The sequence below is a fragment of the Ptiloglossa arizonensis genome, chromosome 9 (assembly GCF_051014685.1).
Source record: "Ptiloglossa arizonensis isolate GNS036 chromosome 9, iyPtiAriz1_principal, whole genome shotgun sequence".
Classification (NCBI taxonomy): domain Eukaryota; kingdom Metazoa; phylum Arthropoda; class Insecta; order Hymenoptera; family Colletidae; genus Ptiloglossa; species Ptiloglossa arizonensis.
In genome coordinates, this window is record NC_135056.1 from 14,949,613 (window position 1) to 14,963,943 (window position 14,331).

Here is a 14,331-nt window from a genome sequence, read left to right on the forward strand (position 1 = left end):
AAATGGCGATGAGATGCAACGATTCCCCGGAGAAAGAGAAATTTCGATTTCATTGGAGACACCAGGCGGAGTTCAAAGAGTGCAGAAACGATGTTATAACATATTTAAAAAAAAAATTTGTATATATATATAAAAAAAAATTTCTTTACGCAAATACACGGCTACTGTATTGCACACGTTGCAACTGGATGCACACGTGGGTCACGTTGCACCCGACGCAACATCGTACGCGCTTATAATATGCAAGAGCACCTGCAGTCTCGCGATGCACCGTGGAGCATACGTGGAAAAATTCGTCGAAATGTTTTTCTAATTGCAACGCTACCAAACGCGCAGAGGTTTTGTCATTCGCTACGCGAAGGGCTGCGGAAGAGGACACTTCCTTTGCGTTTCATCCGCTCGTTTCCAGTCTACTTTCTTCATTGTTTCGCTCACCTCCCTTTGAAATCGTGCTTCCTCCTCTTCCGACCCTTTGACTCTTTGGTGTTTACCTCTCTTTATTCTGTCTGGAGTATTCTTCGTGTACGAAATTCGCGCTCAATTTACATAATTCGCTTTTTCGATTCGCGAAAATATAATCGTCAGTAATGAAAAAGAAAAAAGAAAAGGACCTCTGCGAAACGAGATCGCGTAAATTGGAACCGGTCGTAGAACCGGAGATTATTTCCCGTGTAAAAAGAAACTCGTGGTAAAAAGGAGCGTGTCGAGGGACGGAGAGTACAAGTACAAGTAACTTGTAAATTTCGTTACCTGTTGCTTCGAGGGTTGCTCTTATTTGTACCGTTCCCTTTTGTATCGTTTTTTCTCCGAGGTATCGTGTTTTACACACATTTGCCCTTTGTCTCTTCGCTTTTCTTTGTTCTCTCTCTCTCACACTCTTTGTTTCTCTCTTTTTTCTATCAAAATTTCCACTCGTCGCCTCTTCCCCAGACCCCTGTACATCTTCTTTATTTTTCTCCCATCACCTTGACTCCCATCACGTTCACATCCGAAGACATCTCACCGGCATATTGAGTTTCCATCAGCTGCCAAGCGAAGGTCTCTCGACTTCGAGCCACGTAGCAACCTTCGCCCATAGGAGAATACCCGAAGGGCATTCGATCGAGGCACTATGAACATTTCAGATTCTTTCTCGCGCGGTGATCCCTGCCCGAAATTTGTAAATGGAATCATTCTCAACGGTTGCTCGTACAAATCGATTTAAAACATTTCGATGAAAATCGTGCTCTCACTGGGGATGCAATATCTAACGTGGTTTACTCGATTTTACGTATCCAAGTGTTCCTGTAATTGTTACGCTCAGGTAAAGAAGCAACGTTTCAAAAATATATTTTATAAGTCACGTTGGATCGATAGAAATTACTTGCAGGACCGTTAAAGGACTCGTGGAAGGACACCTGAATTGAAGGTGAATGTTGAGTACCGATCTCGAGGTCGTTTCAAGGTCACGTACATTTTTCTTTTCAAGGAATATACATTTTTCAATATTATCGAATAATTCGAAAGAAAAATTTCAACGATACATGATACATATTTGTAGATTAAGGTGTACATACCGAATCGCTGGAAGAATTCTCAAATATTTTGTAAATGTTTTACAAAATTTTTGTAACCGAAGTGTATTTACTATTGAGATTCGATCAACATCGTTTTGGTTATTTTCTTTTATTAAGTTTCAGTAAATTGGTAAAAAAATCGCGGATTACGATTTTACAGTGTACCCATTCGTTGAAATATTCTAAGCTTTAGATTTTGATCGACACTGTACAAAAGTAATTACTTCCCCGAACAGTGTCTACTTTGTCGCAACGTAGTAACCTTGCAACGTAACCCGTTTAACGCGATGATCCATCTCGAAGCCATTATCAGCAGCGAAATGGGTATATTTCCCTTGTTTGTCGCGTAAACGACATTCCAACGAGAAGAGGGTTTTCATCTCGCGTTAAAAGCTAAGACCTTTCCCTTTATTTCGCAAGAGTGAACCGTTCACGACCGAGAGCAACCCGCGAGACGAAAGACGACGAAAACAAAACCCACTGCTTATGAAATAATTAACATCAACTTCGACTTAACTTAACCGAGACCTCGTATAGTTTATCCAAATGTGTAATTAACCGCGTGAACGAGAAATGGAAACGCGTGAAAAGGTAGGATCGAGTTAAACGCAAGTTGGACACGCGAAAAACAGAAGGAACGAACGCGTTCTGTCGTTTCTTTTTCCAAGAACAAATTACAAGATGAAATCCGAATGAATTTTTCATCGTCCATTAGTCCTGGACGAGTGCTGTCCAAACTTTGTTCCTCCTCGAACGAATTTCATCGCGCAACGTGTCCCAAGTTTTCGTGCTCGAGGACGTTTAATTCGAACGCAGTTCGAAATACAAATGAAGAAGACAAATGCAAAGGCACGAAACACGCGTCTCGTGTCACGATCCTCGGTGACATCGGACCGCGAGACTTCTGCGCCGGAATGCAAATAATTATAGACACTCGACTGGAGAAACGCGCATCGACTAATTAAAATGAAATCGCAGCAAGCTGAAACGAACACCGTTCGTCGAACTGATACGCACGTCGAGGATCCAGAGATATCAGTTTCGATATCGATAGTCGGAGAACTTTAGAATATAAGCAATATTAATTATTCTATATTCGTAGAGGTGTCGAAAAATTCCAAGGTACGGAACGCAATATTAATTATTCCGTAGTTATAGAGGTGTCGAAGAATTTTAAGATATGAATTTCCATCGAAGATTTCCAAGGTATGGAAATTTGACTACGTATAATATCAATATAAAAGACTTTCGAGCAGTAAATACTAAAGATAAAAAGCTTCAAATCTTGAGGATGGATTCTCGAATTTTAATTCTCAATAAAAAATTATCCACAATCATTCGAGTTAATAATAGTAGATATCAATTTTGATATCTATAGTTGAAGAACTTCAGAACGCAATATTAATTATTCCATAGTCATCGAGGTATTGAAGAATTTTAAGGTATGAATTTCCATCGAAGATTTCCAAGGTATGGAAATTTGACTACGTATAATATCAATATAAAAGACTTTCGAGCAGTAAATACTAAAGATAAGAAGCTTCAAATCGTGAGAATGGATTCTCGAATTTTAATTTCCAATAGAAAATTATCCACAATCGTTCTAGGTTAATAAATCGCAACGTGACGTACAGTATCCACGATTGCAGACTCGTGAAATCCAATTTTCACCCGGAAATCTCAAAGTTGGTTCAATTTGATTCGCCGTCACGGGCAAAATGAAATGCAGAATCCGTGGCTCGTTTCTCGTTTCGTCTTAATTTCTCGGTAACCATTAAGCAAATTGACAAATGCTATCACGTGCTGCCCCGGCGGAAACAAATAGGAGAAGTTAAACCTCGTTCGCTTTGGAATGCCAGACACGCGCTGATAGCGTTTCGTAACGTCTCGTCCTCAGCCACGAAATTTTACTATCGCTTCTCGCGTAATCTTTATTCAACGATATTTCCGCGCCAGAAGTCCCCCTCCCCCCTTGAAACGTAAAACGAACAGAAAAAGAATCGAAAAAATGTCGATTACAAAGTGCAAGAGTACAATCTCTCGCACGGTATCTCGATACCGTTGATAAACATCTCGAACCAGTGTCTCGTTCGATTAAACATTTCGAAATCAACGAAAGAGTGGTTCGACGAGATCGAATTTTTTTTTGGTGTAATTTACACAGACCGTTGCGTCGAACGTAATTTTTACAATGACTTCGGTAACGATCGACGACGCGAAAGATTATTTACGCGAAATTTCGTTCACCCGAAAGAGAAAACAGGAATTACGTGTTCAATGAACTCACCGTTCGTGGGTTGATGTTCCCGGTAGCCAGGATTATTTATGGTGGCGGCACGAGGATCGGCCACAACCCTAATTTTCGTCGGGTCGCCGCCTCGTCGAGCATAAATACCCTCGTACACCGCGGTGACCAGCACACCGAAGTTCAAGGCGATAGCAGCCAACTGTAACAACAAATTTCGGACCCTTCGTTCAACGAGAATTCCTCATCTGTGATTTATCGCGTTTCACCGCGAAAACACTGTTCCACAACGTTCGCGTCTCCGTTAACGATCAATTACATATATCGAGAACGATTTCGTATTCGATACGATGACGCAAACTTCCGCGACCTCCGTGAAACATTACGCGAGTTTAGCGATACATTCGAGACCGTTTTAGAAATTAATTAACCAAGAATTTCCATTAAAACGAACCACCATCGATTATGGTAATTACGTTTCTTCCTCGTTGAATTTGTTTCGCGCGTACCGTCGATTCGATTCGTATGAAATTTTACGTGATTAACGATCGTGTAAAACTACAAATAGAAACGGAGCACGGTTGAAAGCGGAAATCGTATTGTGCGTGGACAGGATCGATAAATCTCGAAGGAATTCACAAAGCGGACGATTTTTCGTTGAACGCGATGCGTTCACTGCGAGACCATTGTGAAACGAAACGTTCGATTTGTTGCAAAATTGTTCGTCGTCGTTTGCACATTTATCACTCGGTTTTGTTCGTTTCGACGAGTATCGATGAAATCAATTTAACAACGCGACCCGCAGCGTTACACGCGCCATTAAGCCGGACGGTTAACAGGCACCCGACTTGGCCCGAAAAACGCTAATAACGATAATGCGCGATAATTAATACCGAGGCGATAAATAATTATCGTCCGGGAGACGCTCGTTACACGACTCGGTGTATCGGTTATGCATATTCGTGCGCGAACAAATGGCATCGTTATTACGAGGAATTTTACCGTGCGTAATTGCCAGCCTTTCGTCGTTAGAGTACCTACAATTAACGACAGGAGACAAGAATGAGTTTAATTAAACGGTATGCGCACGAGCCGTGCCGTGTACGGGAACAGTTAGAGCAAACAACGTTCGCTGGAGGTATTTGGTTGTTGTAAACTGTGAAAAGGAAGTGGAGAATGGTAGCTGGAGAATGCAGAGATAAAGGAGCAGAGTACTGGAAGAAAGATGGAGGAAATGAAAATTGGTGGAACCGAATGTTATTAAGAGGAGTAATTTAAGGTAAGATTAGAATCGGACGATATTTAGAATAAAGTGTTGTATCGAAAATGGTTAATGTAACAAGGGAACAGGTGAAGGTTGTGAAAAGGAAGAGGAGAATGGTGGTTGGAGAATGCAGAGATAAAGGAGCAGAGTACTGGAAGAAAGATGGAGGAAATGAAAATTGGTAGAACTGAATGTTATTAAGAGTAGAAGTAATTTAAGGTAAGATTAGAGTCAGACGATATTTAGAATAAAGTGTTGTATCGAAAATGGTTAATGTAACAAGGAAACAGGTCGAGGTTAACTGTAACGAAAAGAAGTATTGAGTCGAAGAACTGTGAAAAGGAAGAGGAGAATGCAGAGATAAAGGAGCAGAGTACTGGAAGAAAGATGGAGGAAATGAAAATTGGTAGAACTGAATGTTATTAAGAGTAGGAGTAATTTAAGGTAAGATTAGAATCGGACGATATTTAGAATAAAGTGTTGTAACGAAAATGATTAATGTGACGACAAACAGGTCGAGGTTAGCTGTAACGAAAAAAAGTATCGAGTCGAAGAAAGTGTTGTGTTATACCTGAATGGGCGATTTTGTTAAAAAATACTGATTAGTTCGAGTACGAACACGTCTCTGTTCGTTACTCATTGTTTCCACTCGTGTCGGTGTCTGTAAACATTGACAGCGATATTATCTACTTTGACCGATTCTATCTGTTTAGAAAATATGCCAGTGAGATCGATGGAAAACAGATAATACCCTACCGTCGTCAATGTTTATAAACAACGAGTAGGAACAATGAGTAATGGGCTGTCGCGTTAGTCGAGTCGTGATCAATAGTGCACGTGCCTTGCGAACTTTCGAAATTGATTTTCTCGAAAACGGTGCATCCGATGATAAAATTTTATTGCATGTTTTTTATTTAATTTTTCACGGAGAATCGTACCCTACGCTATGATCACGTTTGTTCTGTCCTGTACCGTTTTCTTCGTAGTAGAAATAAATCTAGGATAGTACAATCGTGGACGATTAATTCTACAATATTTTCAGAAGTGTGATCGGTTATTTTTATAGATTAGTGGTTATTATGGAAAGCACGGTCTATCCTTGGTATTTAAGTTGAATACTACAATCTGGTTTCCACTTTGATCGTAATCATCGTCGAGCGTGATAACCGACATAATGTCTCTGAAATTGCGTAAACACGAGACACACCCTTGTCGTTTCAGTTTGTTTCCAGAACGTTAAATTCCCCGTTTTCAAGACCGCGTTGACTTCCAGAGACGCGCGAAATTTCGAAGGAAGAAACCTGTTCAATTAAAATGTACGAAAACGCCAAAATATTATTATTGGATTGCAATAATTGCTGTTACTTTTCCACTCCGTTGTATCTTCGTCAGTCGTGTTCAAGCGACTAGAAACAGGGAAGAAGAACGAGTTGGCGAAGGCCAAATAAACAAATCCCGCGACAAATTAATCGATAATGGTGCTTCCTGAGTTACTCGTGTTGATACTTGTTTCACGACTCGGTGAAAATATTTTCAACACTCTGTGCAAAATTCACTTACAACGTAACGTAAAAAAGAAGAAAGTCTTCGCAAAAGAGGCAATAATTTAGCACGATAATCTGAAAGGTATACACATTTCTGAATATTTTTAGACAGTATTCATCAGTCGTGAAGACGTTTTATTCATTCTTTCGTGTCTTCGTTGCATCATTACACGAATTTGGAAGACGGGTACGCGAAAGTAGAAAAAAAGTAAAAAGATAATGTTTCATTATCTTCGCAGAGTGGCGCATTATCGGGCCGACATTAAACGTCCGGGAAAATTTGTACGATTCTAAATGGAAAATATTACCGACCGTCTGACACACTTTGAAGGTCGTGTTCTTCGAGATTTCGAAAACACGGACGATCGTTCGCGCGTAAGACGCTCTTTAATTCGCGTAGCACTTACGACTAATTAATGGAAATTCAACGAACTCTGTACGACAAGAGACGACCTTCGCGTGACCTTGAACGGAAGATAAAAAGAAACGTTATCTCACATGTGCGTCGGAGACATTGTTATTATAAATGAAACACACCGTACAGTCACCGTGCTGCATTCAACACCGAAAACAAACGATAACAATTTTTCAAACGCGTCGCGTGCAATTCTTCCTTTCGCGGTGTCGTCTACCGAAAAGAAAATAACACTCGAAACAGGAACAAGACCATTTACAGACGCGTACACGTACCGTACACTTTTTCTAAATACGTTTACGCTGCAAACAGTTTTCCAATGATTATTTGTCTTTCTAGGAAGCAAGCTTTTTCGCGAAGCCGAGCACGAACTGTTTCTTCAAGAGTTCCTCTCTACGTGATAAGATAAGGTACGACGGAAAAATAAAAATGAACGTCGACCGTCTCTTTTCTGGCTAAATTCAGTCGACACAGCTTCGTAACATTTTCTTCCCTGTTCTCTTTTTTTCCAATTAAACGAATGAACGATACGAACGATATTACTCGCGTAGAGGAAAAATGAAGAAATTACACACTGTCCCGTTCGAATCTTCAGAACTGGAAAACTCGAGAAGAATTGAATTCGCGGGGACAAAAATATGTCGAATAAATGTATTCTCAACGATCGAAAGAAAAATCATTGATCGAAATTTTGTACCCGCAACGGTTCTTCGGTAAAAACGTAATATATATATGTACGAGATAAAAATATATCGCTCGGGAATTATGCAACTCTGAATGACTCATTTTGCGTACGGAGCAATACGTAATTGTGTACAAGTTTTGTAACAATTGTTGACCATAGCTCACGAAATTCTCGCGAGGTAGAATCGTCTCTGTTTGATTCCGATACACTTCAGAAACCATACAAAAAATTCATCCAAAAAGAAAATTATCAAAATTATTTACCTTGGACAAACACGATTCGGTAATAAATTCTAGAAAATTATTTAGAAAGTCACGAATCGTAATGTCACGTTTACTTGTTTCGTAGTCGGTTTCGACAATTTTTCCACCGTTGGTAAAGTGTAACTAATATTACGTCTACACTCGGTGAGTTTACTTTTCACGATCGTCGGATAATAATTTTCTGACGAATACAAAGCTCTGTGTCTCAACTTTATGGCGTTATAAATCGAGGATTACCTTGCCCTGTTTCTGTTTGTTCATTTTATCCAGCTCGATCTCGTCCTTGGCCTCCCGTAGAAGGCTTCGTCTCTTCTTTTCCATCATCTCGGATACTGAACTAAGCGATACACGCTTGACAATTGTCACGTAGCACCCAACTAAGATTCCTTCGTAACGTCTCTGTACGATTCGTTATTCGTATCACAATCGAATAAAATATACCAGTTACGCGTTCGTATAAATTCACGATCCCTCGACGTGCTTCATTCTCTTTTCTTTTCATCGAGAAGTATCTTTTCGCATCTAAATTCGTTGCCTACTGCACGAGATCCAACGAATTCGGTAACCTTCGACCACGACATTTAATTCGCGCACCGGTCTTACGTTGTTCGGAGTGAAACGGAACGAATGATAATTCCGAGTGACGATTTAAACAAATGGACGACGAGCTGTAGTCGTTCCTCGATACTCGATTGAACCGATCCGGTCGATCGGTGAAGTCAACCGAACGGAACGCTACGAAATTTTCACGATTACGCGTACCTGAGTCGGTTAACCGCTGTTTCACCGATTAATCGTGCAACAGTCCCGATAGATAAATGCACTCGCGGTCGTGTTTCAGCCAGCTTGTTACACGAGAAACAGTGACCCGCTTAAGAACTTTCACTACGAAGCACAACAACAATCGTTACGAAACACACTTTTTTATTTCCATAGCCAGAATGAAACTGCTCCCCGTGCTGCCCGCCGGTGTACAACGATAGTCGGGTAAACTATTATCTCGCTCGGTGAATACAAATTAGAAAAAGAAAAAGAAACGAGACGAAACGAAACGAGCCGGCCAGACCCGCGCCAAGCGACGCGATAACTTCGACGACGAAATGAAGAACGAGGACGCGCGCTGGCTAACGATCCGCACCAAAACGCTCACTGAGGGTCCGCCAATGTCGTCTCATTGTTTTTAAAGTGTCCAACAGTCGTGGGTGCTCTGACACATACTAAGTAAGCCCCGCAGGGGGGCTTAAGGAGACACCTGCGAGCTGTTCCTGATCAGGTGGCCGTTTAGTATTTAATTCCCCCGATCACCCGCGCGCTAACGCGTATAAGTTTCCAACTCGTGAAACATTTAACAGGGTTTTCCCTTTTAGTTTTAGTTTTTTTTATTTGGAGTTATGGAAAAAGGAAGGTAGCTCACCTCGAGCAAGGTAGGTTCTTCGAACTTCGTTTGTACGTATTTCGGGTGGAAATATATGGTTTTTTCGTTTCCAAGGATGCGTAGCTGGTGAAAGAAATTTACGAGGAGTAGTGTCTTGAGTTTTTTTTTTACTTTGTTAATAGTAAATAGAGAAATTGTATCGTTTGGAATTATACGATCGAGAGTGAATGAAACAAGTATTGAGAACTTTTTTAAACGTCCACGCTTTGAAGGAAAATATTGAAAATGAACGAGAAGAGCTACCAGAGATACGAGAGATTTTTATCCTTAAATTCACGGAGCGAGTAACCGGGATTATCGTTGAAAATCGCAAGGATAATCGAATCGGGGTATCCTGTCGGCGTAAAATGAATCAGGTATCGCGCGCATTAATTGAATTCACCGTGGTCACGGTAATTATCGAGCGGGACAACACTGAATCAATTTGTGGAATCAGTGACAATAATGCAACGTACGCGTTGCCGTGTATAACAATATTACGTCGGTCTGGTTAATCTTCGTACAAGGTGCACTGACCAAGGTTGTTATTGATTTTTCGAACGAACTTGCCGAGTGTTTCGATCGTACAAAGTTCGTCGAACTTTCGAACTTCGTCGGCCGATCGAACTTGGAAAACGAAACAGAAAATTTATTGAGAATCGAGAAGCAATGAAACAAAATACCGAACGTCTAAAACAATGATTTTTATGCTTTCATTGTGTGTTAACTTGTAATTATTAATCGTATCTATATTTCTAATATGTACATTAGAATATAAAGTTTCCGTTTATGAAAGATTCTTCGCTAATTTTCACCATTTGAATATATATTCTAATGGTACCATTGTATCATTTACCGACAGTGTAGTATAATTTTTAGTTATCGTGGCAAATCCTCTAGTAGTTTTCAGTGGCAATTTACTTTCACATCTGTCGGTATAGAACTGTCGCGAGTTAGAGAACTGTCGAACTCTGCAATTATATTGCCGCGAGTTAAGTGTAACGTGACAAATTACAGGACACCGTTGGAAAGAAGAAGCCCACGGTTTTCGATCGGTATTCGTCGTTTCATCGATTACTGTTGTAATAAACTCGACTACGGCGAAAGAGAAATCCGAGACATCGGTTCGCGATAATAGTGGACGGTCGTGGCGTATCGTCGTCATCGTCGTTGTTATCGTTTCCAGTGTTCCAATAACCGCGATACTTCTTCGTAGCGACGCATAGTCATCGCTTGAATCGTAATTTCGCTTCTGTGTGATTATAGCGGTGTTAAAACGAACGATTCTTTTTTTTCCTACGTTTGCAAAAAAAAAGAAAGGTGACTTCGATCGGCTGGTACGTAAGCGCGAAAACCGGATCAATCGTGTACAATTAACGTAATTAGCGGTGCGCGTAAACGTTGACCATTCTGTAAACCGATTAGCAACGCGATAGAGTTCAGGTAAATTGAATTGGCTGGAATTATTTCGGAAAGATACTTTTGAAAAATATTTTTCAAGAATACTTTTGAAAAATAGTTTGTACGCTCGATATTCTTTCACGAGTCTCATACAACTCGATCTTATCTAATTCTCTTGGAACAATCGGTCAAACGAATATCTAAAAATGACGAAGTAATTAAAAGAACAACGAAACCCTGTTAAAGGAACTCGACGCACCTACAAAACCTCGTTCATTCATCACTGTTCGCGTCGCGATAATACGTCATCGTTTAATTAAAATACACGATCGTAGCATTATCCGCTCGAATTTTTTAAACTTTTTAACAAGATTAATGCACGAGTTTCTCTCCACAACCAGGAAAGAAGTGGATCAATCTCGTTCCGGATAAATTGATTAATTTCTAAGAAGCCCCTGGTACCGATCGTTGACACTCGGAACTATAAATTAAAAGGATCTTTCATTCCCTTCAGGAATCACGACCCCTTTTCTTTTCAAACTTATTTCAAATATTCCGTATCAAATTTTACATACAAAATAACCCTTTCTACGGAAACAAATATTCAAAACCCACGACACAGATGCACACTTTTCTCTTTTAAACTAATTTCAAATTTAAATATTCCAAACGAAATTCGTCGTTAATGGAACGCGAGAAGCACCGTCGCGAGTTCATTTCTCCCTAATAATTCCTTTCCACATAGTTCTAATATTCGACCATTCAAAACCTACGACACACACACACATACACACACTCTTTTCTCTTCTCCGAACTCGTTCTAAATTTAAATATTCCGAACGATATACCCCGTTCGTGCAACGCGAGAAGCATCGTCGCGAGATCGTTTCTCGAACGAAATAATTCGTCTCCAACGGATGCCAACACTGCAAAGACTGCCCTGTTACAAATACCCATAAACAACGTAGCTCGTACGAAAAATCGTACATCGTTGGTTAATGCGTTTGGTGAGTCGCCCCGAGACACGATCAACCCTCTAACGGTTGGGAAAATCGTTCGTAGCGCGCATGTAAGATCCCGTGGGCAGCATCTGGTCCGAAATGCCGCGAAACGGAGCTCGATCGTCGAACGATGGAGCAACATCTGGCCCCCAAGGCGGTCCCGCGTGTCAGGAAATTGTCGCGATAAATCATGCCCGACTATCCACGGTCGAGAGACGCGCACGGGCCGGACGCGGGCATTAAGCAAAACGCGCGCAACGGTTTCTCTTCCGCGCGATAGGAGCAACAGGTTCTGACGATGAGTAAGCGACGAGCGGCGTCTCGTCGAATGGATACCAACAGCGGCGGCGGCGGCGGCGGCGCCCCCGTTCGCCAAAGCGAATCGCGGAACTCGCAAGAAGAAGTGCCCCGCGCCGGAGTAGTTTCCCTCGTTAAGTGCAGTATGCTAATGAGCGGGATCCGGACAGACGGACGAGTCTAATGGACGTGTTAGCGCGACTTAGCTCGGTACCGAGGAAAATTCGAATAGAGAAAGTTCGGCGAGTGAGTGATTTACCGGCGAACGGACAGAGGAAGTTTCCAGAGTTACGATTCGGTAGACAGGGACAGCTTGGAGAAGAAAGTGTCGGTCTTTTTGACAATGCGACGATGGCGGACGAGAGACGAAAACTCGAACACGCTGACAGGTACGAGCGACTAAACAGAGAGTGTTGCATTGAATTGGAGACGAGTTGTTTTTTAAATGGAGATTTTGGATGAAGAAGGATACCTGGAGGAAAGTTGCACGGTTTTCCGATATGGATTCTTACGTATGTAAAAGATTGGAGAGTAATTAATTTTCATACCGTACTTTGGCTTTTAAGGGAATTAATGGACAGGGATATGAGCGACTAAACTGTTCCAGAGAGTGTTCCACTGAATTGGAGACCAGTTGTTTTTTAAATGGAGATTTTGGACGAAGAAGAATACCTGGAGGGAAAGTTGCACGGTTTTCCGATATGGATTCTTACGTATGTAAAAAATTGAATAATTAATTTTCATACCGTACTTCGTGCTTTTAAGGGAACTAATGCACAGGGATACGAGCGACTAAACTATTGTAGAGAGTGTTCCACTGAATTGGAGTTCAGTTGTTTCTGAAACGGAGCTTTTGGATAAAGAAGAATACCTAGATGGAAAGTTGCACGGTTTTCCAATATTAATTCTTACGTATAGATGTATGTAAAAAATTGAATTAATTTTCATACCGTACTTCGTACTTTTAAGCGAGCTAATGGATCTTTTTCTTTTCCCTGCGAAAGTACCAAGACAACGCTTCGAAACTACAGGTTTGGAGACTTGTTGCGATTTAAAGTTTTCGATATCGGAGGAAAGTGTTTTGGAAGAAAGGTAAAAAGTTACCAAGAGAGATTCGTGTGTTAAATAATGTAAGGAAAATATGGGTGAGAATATTCGTTAATGGACGTGAATTAATTTCGGTGAGTAAACGTGCAAAAGAAATTGAAACGTGTACGAAGTGATTGGAGATATTTTAATTGAAATTCATAGGGAACGTGTTATCGTGAACGTTACGCGACGTTGTGCGCGCGTTTACCTTCTACGCAAATTATCGTTTGATATTTACGATTATTCAGACTCGCGCGCGGACATTAAAATTTGATTCTTACCTTGGAAGATAATTTTTCGTATTAATCTTCGTGGATTTGTTTTATCGTATTCTCGGCGCTTCTATCTTCGGCGAGTCACGGCTAAGGTTATCGACGAGAGAAATTCGTTGGGAAGTGTTCCTCGTGTTGCGAGTTCGAAATTAATGGCTTCGACTTATGACAGAAACGCGGGAATGCACGGAGGCGCGTAACGTTGATTAAATAGTCGGGAAGAGTGAACGAAATGCGGAAGACTAACGGTGGATAGAAATCGATAAGTTTTACCTGCATGTAAAAAGCCTCTCCCCTTGTGATAACGAAGCTACTGGCTCTGTCGTCAGTCTGCAGGGCAAACAGGCTCGCTGCTACGATGGCCAACGATGCTGAAAACAAAAGTATTCGAACTTTACGTATGTACACGTTCAACGTACATACAAATTTCGTCGGGGGGAAAAAAATGATGTTTTTTTTACCCCCGTAAAATTTTATAAATAAACACTTCGAAGCGTCTAATCGATAATCTAATAACGAACATCGAACGGACATCAGGAATCAAGTGACGTTCGACGAAGTGTACTCGAAATATTAATATATTTCACCGATCCTCTGACGAACGGTATACTATTTTAAACTATTCTATTCGTTACCGATTGTGCGATCTTTTTGAACAAATGATCGATCATCTTCGATCGAGAAATACTTCTCCGACCAAAGCGATCCCGTTTCCATCTCCGATCAGTCCTCGTGAGAAATAAAGACGCGCGGGTAGTTTATCTTTCGATTTCATTTTTTTTTTCATTCCCCGAAAGACAATTTGAAAAAAAAAAAAAATACACGAAGCGCCTCTGTTTAAAATTCATTAATGCGGTCGACTGCAATGATCCCGGTTGATTCCAC

General features: G+C 40.9%; 1 protein-coding gene and 1 long non-coding RNA gene across 2 annotated transcripts in view; one reads left to right on the forward strand and one right to left on the reverse strand.

Annotated features, from left to right (window-relative positions):
• LOC143151115 (uncharacterized) overlaps positions 1–14,331 on the reverse strand; it is a 64,839-nt gene that overhangs the window by 6,880 nt on the left and 43,628 nt on the right. The window contains exons 5-6 of the mRNA XM_076319937.1: positions 13,720–13,817; positions 3,844–4,003 (exon numbers count right to left, since the gene is read on the reverse strand). Of these exons, the coding sequence (XP_076176052.1) occupies positions 3,844–4,003; positions 13,720–13,817 (258 nt within the window). The remainder of the gene's footprint in view (positions 1–3,843; positions 4,004–13,719; positions 13,818–14,331) is intronic.
• On the forward strand, positions 4,935–6,677 carry LOC143151116 (uncharacterized). Its single transcript, XR_012993239.1, has 3 exons — positions 4,935–5,080; positions 5,152–5,284; positions 5,356–6,677. It is a non-coding gene; the product is annotated as an uncharacterized LOC143151116 (long non-coding RNA).